The sequence below is a fragment of the Telmatherina bonti genome (assembly GCF_933228915.1).
Source record: "Telmatherina bonti genome assembly, chromosome: 21".
Taxonomy (NCBI): domain Eukaryota; kingdom Metazoa; phylum Chordata; class Actinopteri; order Atheriniformes; family Telmatherinidae; genus Telmatherina; species Telmatherina bonti.
Window position 1 is genome coordinate 33,335,370 of NC_136630.1, and position 8,481 is coordinate 33,343,850.

The 8,481-nt window shown below is 53.4% G+C and overlaps 1 protein-coding gene across 1 annotated transcript; it reads right to left on the reverse strand.

Annotated features, from left to right (window-relative positions):
• Positions 1 to 448: 448 nt before the first annotated feature.
• Positions 449 to 8,052, reverse strand: bbs1 (Bardet-Biedl syndrome 1). The gene is made up of 7 exons (XM_079260876.1): positions 7,842 to 8,052; positions 5,663 to 6,096; positions 4,307 to 4,489; positions 3,905 to 4,036; positions 3,686 to 3,792; positions 3,478 to 3,598; positions 449 to 1,635 (listed from the first exon to the last, which is right to left on the reverse strand). The coding sequence occupies exons 2-7, from the start codon at positions 6,038 to 6,040 to the stop codon at positions 805 to 807; spliced, it is 1,752 nt and encodes a 583-aa protein (XP_079117002.1). The 5' UTR covers positions 6,041 to 6,096; positions 7,842 to 8,052; the 3' UTR covers positions 449 to 804.
• Between the last annotated feature and the right edge of the window lie 429 nt (positions 8,053 to 8,481).

Genomic DNA, 8,481 nt, shown 5'->3' on the forward strand with positions numbered 1-8,481 from the left:
TTTCTTTTGATTAAAGCGATTGCAATAACCGTATACCAGCGAATTTAGACAGAAGCAGCTGCATTTACTTCCTGTTCCGGTACTTCCCGTCTGCATTTCATGATGCTGATACAGTTCTTTGTTGACATTGTTTTTATGCAAACAAACATGATTGTTTTGTCTGTAGAAATATTAAACATGTTTATTATGGCTAACAAAAGTCTTGTTATTGTTTACTTAATCTGGACTGGAAAGTTTCAACATCTGTTATTTGTATAACCTGGTATGACCTTGTTTGTCAGAGCCGATGAGAGGCTTTTCATGGTTCCACGGAAATCTAGTGAACACTGAGTATTTTGTCCTGAATAAGGTGATGAGTGGTGAATCATACATGGACACGTCTCAGACACGTCTTGTATCGGACAGGAAGGACAGGAAGAAACACGACTGCAGCAGGAAAATTCTACTTTTATTTACTTCCACAGATGGACCCAGATTGCAGGTCCGGCCTCGCCACGCCGGGACGAAGTTCCATCCGGCGTGGCCACGCCGGGACGACGTTCCCTGATGTAGGGTTGTTATTTACAGCAGAACTGCGAACGACGTTCATCAATGTCTGAATCTGAAGATTATCTGATAATTCCAGAAATTTTCCAGAGTTGATCACGATCAAAGGGCTGATCCGAACCGAAGACGGGGTCTGGATCGGCTCTGTCATCCAGATCAAAAAGCCAAAGTCTTCACCATCCTCTGTGGACTACCAGGGATCGGTTCCCTAAAATCCGGGTTGTCGGGCAGCTCTGTCGATCAGCTGATTGGGGCGCCTCAGTTGAGTGCCAGTCCCTCGCTGACAGGCATGTTGATGTGCGCCGTGAGAAGCGGTGAGCTCCTCCCCTCGTGCAGCACAAAGACTTTGATAATGTCGGAAATGCCCTTGTCGCTGGTGCACTCCACAAAGGTCTGGATGGGGTAGATGATTCCGGGCACCAGCAGTGGGATCCTCATGTACGGGCTCCGCATCCTGTACAGGTTCTGGTCATACCAAAAGGTGACGGCCAGATTCATGACGGGCCGACACGCCGCCGTGTTCTGCACGTTTAGGGTCAGCTTGAAAGATGGACCAAGGCCCTGGACCACGGCGTTCATCTTGAGGGGCTCGGAAAGGCTAGCGGACATGGGGGTCAGGCTGGACTCCAGCGCCTTCACATAAGCCTTGGCGGCGGCCAGGCGCGTGCGGCTCAGGTCCATCTGGAAGGCACGGTGCATGGCCATCCCGTTTTCGCGCTCCCGCAGCGTCTGGTCCACGTATAGCTTGGTCTTCTTGGGGACATTGAGGCGTACATTCTGGGCCGGCGGTGGGCCGGGGGCGTTGTCCCGCTCGTCAAACACCGCCGTCCTCTTCAGGATCTTTACCATCAGGCCGCCTCCCTTTGTGGTCAGAATGAGCGTCCCGTCTTCACGGCCATATCGGCCAAAGCGGATGCTGGTCACTGTGTCCGGTGTTTTGATGACGCTCAGCAGGTTCTTGTCCCGGTACAGATGCACCTCACAGTTGGCCAAACCCACCAGGACCGCTTGGAAGCCCCGGGTGGGGAGGTCCATGGCAGCCATGGTGGTGATGGGAGCAGCGAGGACAGTCTTCCACAGTTTCTTCCCCTGAGGACAACAACCTCATAGAGTATTAAACATATAGTATATACAGGATATGTGTAATGGAGCTTCTTATTTGTAAGTTTTCACACGTTTGCTGTTTATAGAGCTGAAATATGTCTATCATCACTGCGTGTCAGACTGATCACGGAGCAGGGAGACCTGCGCTGCTCAGCTGGAAGAAGTAGGTTCTACCTGTTCTGAAAGTTTATGTCTATGTTATATAAATGTTGGGATGAGGGGAATAGATATTCCTGTATTGATCTGCACATCAATAACCTTTTCAGATGACTACTTAGAGAAAAGTAGACCAGGGGTCTGCAACTTGATCAGGCCTGGGGCCAAATTTCCCTCCCTTGTGAACACTCGTTTTTCTAAGTACATCTATGTAAATATTCTATTAAAAATGTAAACTGTAAAACACACTGTGTGATCTATAGATGAGTGCTTTTTACATCATGTCATGTTTAACATGGTGTGGGCTCTACTGTCCTTTACTGTCCAGCAGTAGATGAGAAAGTGGCTGTGGGAGCTATGGGAACGGAACATTACACCTGCGTGTCAGGAGCAGCTGCTTTACCAGGTGATTTTACGTATTTCTGGTCCTTAAGTGCAACATTTCTTTTACGGTTTAGTCACCGGCTGCTCTGCTGTTGCTTCCACAGTCTGAAAACAGAAACAGCTGATAAACATTCTGCCTCCAAACCAGCTTGGGAGGCTGAGAGGAGCTTTAGCTAGCTTCGGCTGGCTTCGGCTAGCTTTGGCTGGCTTCGGCTAGCTTTGGCTGGCTTCGGCTAGCTTTGGCTAGCTTTGGGTAGCTTTGGCTGGCTTTGGCTCGCTTCGGCTAGCACTGGCTAGCTTCGGCTCGCTTCGACTAGGCTTGGCTCGTTTCAGCTAGCTTCGGCTGGCTTCGGCTAGCTACGGCTCGATTCGACTAGCTTTGGCACGCTTTGGCTTACATTGGCTAGCTTTGGCTACCATTGGCTTCCTTCGGCTAGCTTTGGCTCGCTTCGGCTAGCTTTGACTCACTTCGGCTAGCATTGGCTAGCTTCAGCTAGCGTTGGGTAGCTTTGGCTAACGTTGGCTAGCTTTGGCTAGCTTCAGTCACCAGCTGCTCTGCTGTTGCCTCCACAGTCTGAAAACAGAAACAGCTGATAAACTTTCTGCCTCCAAATCCAGCTTGGGAGGCTGAGAGGAGCTTCAGCTAGCTTCGGCTAGCTTTGGCTACCGTTGGCTAGCTTTGGTTGGCTTTGGCTGGCTTCGGCGAGCTTTTCTAGCTTCGGTTAGCTTTGGCTAGCATTGGCTAGCTTCGGCTAGCATTGGCTAGCATTGGCTAACGTTGGCTAGCTTAGGCTTGTTTCAGCTAGCTTTGGGGTAAGCTCCCTTCCCTTCACCCAGCAGCGGTGAAGCACACTCCACTTTGTGGTGTTTATTACTACAACTAGTAGCAAAACATTCACTGCTAAACAGTTAGCTTCTCAGAGGTAACTTCCTCTGCTGCCAACCAGCTGACATGTTGTACGTCTCTCTCCAGCTCGACCATTATAGTGGCTACACTGTTGTGTTAACTCAGCGCTTAGATTAGCTCCAGATGTTTTCCAGACATGTATACATCCAGGAGATTTACAGTCTTCATCACCATCACGACCATGTTGCTAAGAGACCTCTATTTTCACCCCTGTCAGACTTTCCACCAATCAGAGAGCTTAAATGGACTCTAACATCCAATCAGGAGCAGCCAAAGAGCCTGCCTGTAGCGAGCCGGACCTGTTGGCCGGAGAGGAAACGATGCTCACCAGAACTGTGGCTGACCTGTGCGGCAGCTAACTGTGTGATGTGATGCTTTACCTTCTGGGTGAAGCCCTGCAGGCTCTCATCAGTGCAGCCGACCACCACGTTCTTCCCGATCCTCACCAGACCGACCGGGTGAGACGGCAGCTCGATGCAGTACTTGGGTTTGTCCGACTCCCTGAAGAGCAGCAGGACATCCATCCATCAGCTCTGACTGGTTCCCGCTAACGCCTCCAGGACCAGTTCTCTGCTCAGTGTGTCTCACCTTCGCAGGATGTAGATGTTGCCGTTGCGACATGCCATTGTGATGCGGAACTCCACGTCGAACTGGCCCGTCACATCCATCATGGTGGGAGCAGCAGGAAGGGACATCTGTGACGCCACATCAGATGTCACATGAGCTCTTTCCTTTCTGTTAATAAGTCATGTAAATCACGGCAGGCCCAGTGTGGAGCTTCACCAGTCACACTCGACGCCAGTTTACCTTGGAAAGGATGATGAAAGCTTCGGGGTCGAGGATGAAGACTTGGCAGCTTTCGGTGCCGATGACCAGACAGCTGACGCCGTCCTCGTCCGCTGTGCTCTTCTTCAGAGTCCCGATGCAGGTGATGACGGTCTGCAGGGTCAGAGTCAGAGTCAGGAGCTGAGGGCTGTCCTCCCTTCAGATGGACATGCCGCCGTGTTTCAGCAGCTGCAACTGTACGGAGTCCCACAGGGAACATTTCCAGTGCCCCGTGGAGAACACTAACAACAAGCTGAACGTTACTCTTAATGGCAGAAGAATGAAATGTAAGAATTTACTGCAACAGGAACATTTTCAGGGTTTAAAGTTGCGTTTGGTGGTTGAAGAACTTAGTCGTCACGGACAGCAGGATGTGGGAATTACCTGGCGCCTGATTGGCTGCTGTTTGTGCAGCTGGACAAACTCTCCCATGTCGTCTGCGTCCAGAGACAGGAACCTGAGCGAGCGGACAGACAGCGGGACGTCCGCCTTCTTCCTGATGCTCTCCAGCATCTGTTTGAGGGTCAAGGGGTCGATGTCACCCTCCCTCGCCTGCTGCCACACGTCCTGACCAATCAGATCACAGATACAGTCAGTGTTTACGGTGCTGCCACGCCCACGCGTCAGGACCACGTAGTTTGACTTCAAACACGACCTGAGGACTTCCACTACAAACTCACTGATGTAGAAAGGAGCTAAAGAAGAAAAGGTCCTGCTGCCTGACCTGGAAACGGACCTGTGACTCTGCTTTTCAACACGTCTTAAACTCAGGGTGAAAACCTGCCCGTGCGTTTCAGCTGTCGGTTCGAGCTGCAGTGACTTTACTCTGCTGTTGATGTGCGGCTTCTGGCGCCAGCCTCATGCGCAGGCTGCCGTACTTCGTGCTGCTGCCGTCTGGATGCTTCTAGAAACAAGTTTTCTGACTTCTTTCATCAATAAACAAAGGTAGAGCCCTAAAAATCTGTTTTATTCCTCAATTCTGTTTTTTTCCATTTTAATTTTTGGGAATCCGTCTTGTCTTTCTTTCTTTTACGTTTTACTCCTACGTTACGCTCTAAAACATTGTTTTTTATTTAAATAACTATAATGTACACAAATGAAATGCACTTTAAATGTATTGAGGTGACAGACGTGTCCTCAGTCCATCACAGTGAAAAACAGCAGGAAGTTATGGAGCTGTCTGCTGTGAGAAACTGTTGAGCCGCTCCATGGAGACAACGTCCTTCTGGTTTTTAACTCCTGAGATAAAAGATGAAAACATTCATTTACACTTGTAATACTAAATGTCTTTTAGTTATTGATGTTAATTATTAATGATATCAGTTCTATGGCTGCAGAGATGATTTTTATTTGATTATAAATTTTATTTTAATGCTTAGATTTCCATGCTCAGAAAGTGATGCCTTTTATTCTTAGTGATGTGCATGTCAGCCAGATGTCGGGGGGGGGGGGGGGGGGCCTCCGTCAGGGGACGCGGCTGTTTCTGCCACCATCTTTTCTCCAGACATTCCTTCTCCACACCATAACGGCTCCGCCGCCACATGAAGCCAACCTCCGCCATGTTCCACGTTAAAACTATATGTTCTGTTTTAATCAGCCGATTCAACCGTTCTGTGGAACGTATCGACCAGACAGAGGTCCAGCAGCTGGTCAAACGGGGCGCAGCAGCTACACACACACACACACACACACACACACACACACACACACACACACACACACACACACACACACACACACCTGCTCCAGCGTGTTGACCTCCAGAGTGGGCAGTGTGAACTTGAAGTAGGGACGCAGGTTCTTGTAGACGTAGATGCAGGGTCCGGAGGCCACGGCCACGGCGGGGATGCGGGGCTCGTGCAGGTCCATGAAGAAGGCCACCAGGCCGGCAGGCAGGTCCAGCAGCGTGCTCTCACTAGTCAGCGCCGTGCCGCGGTACACCTTCAGCTTCATGCCCGACGACCCGGTGCCCAGGTCTCCCACCACCAGCCGGCTCTCCCCGTCCCCGCTCAGGTCCGCCAGGTCCACGCAGGATGAGAAGGTGTAGAGACCCGCCACCGGGTCATAGTGAGCATCGAGCCACCTCGCCCCGTCTCCGCTGGACTCGGCAGAAGACATGACGGCAGGACAGGACAGGTGGGGACGTCTGATAGGAAGAGCCGCTCAGGTGAGTCCTGCAAGAAGACAGAAGGACACCAGTCGCCATTTAGAGCTGCACAATGCATCGTCTGAGCATCGCCGCCGCCATGTACGACGTCGCAGCAGGGGGAGACACGTTTGTCCAGGTGTTTGGGACCTGCGTCCAGGTGTCGGGGACCTGGGTCCAGGTGTCTGGGACCTGGGTCCAGGTGTCTGGGACCTGCGTCCAGGTGTCTGGGACCTGCGTCCAGGTGTCTGGGACCTGCGTCCAGGTGTCTGGGACCTGCGTCCAGGTGTCTGGGACCTGCGTCCAGGTGTCGGGGACCTGGGTCCAGGTGTCTGGGACCTGGGTCCAGGTGTCGGGGACCTGCGTCCAGGTGTCTGGGACCTGGGTCCAGGTGTCTGGGACCTGGGTCCAGGTGTCTGGGACCTGCGTCCAGGTGTCGGGGACCTGGGTCCAGGTGTCTGGGACCTGCGTCCAGGTGTCGGGGACCTGGGTCCAGGTGTCGGGGACCTGGGTCCAGGTGTCTGGGACCTGGGTCCAGGTGTCTGGGACCTGCGTCCAGGTGTCGGGGACCTGCGTCCAGGTGTCGGGGACCTGCGTCCAGGTGTCGGGGACCTGCGTCCAGGTGTCGGGGACCTGCGTCCAGGTGTCGGGGACCTGGGTCCAGGTGTCTGGGACCTGGGTCCAGGTGTCTGGGACCTGCGTCCAGGTGTCGGGGACCTGCGTCCAGGTGTCTGGGACCTGCGTCCAGGTGTCGGGGACCTGCGTCCAGGTGTCGGGGACCTGGGTCCAGGTGTCGGGGACCTGGGTCCAGGTGTCGGGGACCTGCGTCCAGGTGTCGGGGACCTGCGTCCAGGTGTGTGGGACCTGCGTCCAGGTGTCGGGGACCTGCGTCCAGGTGTCGGGGACCTGCGTCCAGGTGTCTGGGACCTGCGTCCAGGTGTCTGGGACCTGCGTCCAGGTGTCGGGGACCTGGGTCCAGGTGTCGGGGACCTGGGTCCAGGTGTCGGGGACCTGCGTCCAGGTGTCGGGGACCTGGGTCCAGGTGTCGGGGACCTGCGTCCAGGTGTCAGGGGACCTGCGTCCAGGTGTCAGGGGACCTGCGTCCAGGTGTCGGGGACCTGGGTCCAGGTGTCTGGGACCTGCGTCCAGGTGTCGGGGACCTGGGTCCAGGTGTCGGGGACCTGCGTCCAGGTGTCTGGGACCTGGGTCCAGGTGTCGGGGACCTGGGTCCAGGTGTCGGGGACCTGGGTCCAGGTGTCGGGGACCTGCGTCCAGGTGTCAGGGGACCTGCGTCCAGGTGTCTGGGACCTGGGTCCAGGTGTCTGGAACCTGCGTCCAGGTGTCGGGGACCTGGGTCCAGGTGTCGGGGACCTGCGTCCAGGTGTCGGGGACCTGCGTCCAGGTGTCTGGGACCTGCGTCCAGGTGTCGGGGACTTGCGTCCAGGTGTCCGGGGACCTGGAACTTCTGCAGACAGTACTGTATGGAGGTTTTTATCACCAAAGCGCGTCTGAAGCAGCGCATCAAATCCAAACATTGTCGCAGACATGTTTCATAATCTGTCTGTCTTTATCTGCAGCGGAACGCCCGGAGGCGGGCGGGTCTTAAGCCGGCAGAAGGGCCGCTGCAGCCCCGGGAGACGCCGCTGTGGAGAGGCTGGACAGGCTGCTAGAAATGTGCAACATGAACTGGGGAAAACACGTCTTAATGAGCAGAGACGTGACGAATGCAGCTGTCAATCCAGCAGAATTGAATCCCCGCCCCCTGCTTCTCACCGTTGCCAAGGATACCGGCTGTCCGCGTCTCTCCGCAGCCGCGATTTTCAGCCTTTTCTTTCTCTTTTCTGGGTAGTTCTGCAACGCTGCTTCCGGAAATAGCTTTAAAAATGGTCCACAGAGTCCGACTGACCAGGATCTAACACGAACCCCGCGCTGGTCTCTACGTCTGAGGCTTTAATCCGCTTTAATCCGCCTCCAGCCGCGCACCTTTTCCTCCTCCTGCCGTCGCCTGATGATGACGTCACTACCACCGCTTTTCTTTTTGACTTATTTTTATGCCTTCATTTTAAGCTTTCAGTTTGAGAATTAACAATACCTTCTCCCCAACATGATCTGTTATCAGAGTATATTACAAGCTGCATGATATTTATGTAAATCTGAATAATTTTTCCTTTGCCACCCGTCCCGTTAAATACGGAATCGTCCTTTAATCAACAGACAAACGTTGCGTCCCGGATTGAACCAATAAGGGACGCACTTTGTTCGGTATTTTCATAACTTTCCAGCAGCATACACACACATCAACACTAAAACTAAAAATTATTAACTAAATTATTAACAGTAATACAACAGTCAGTTAAAATGTTCTTTTAGTGCAGAATCTGAGCGGGTGCAGCCTCCTCCCCTCTGCGCCTGC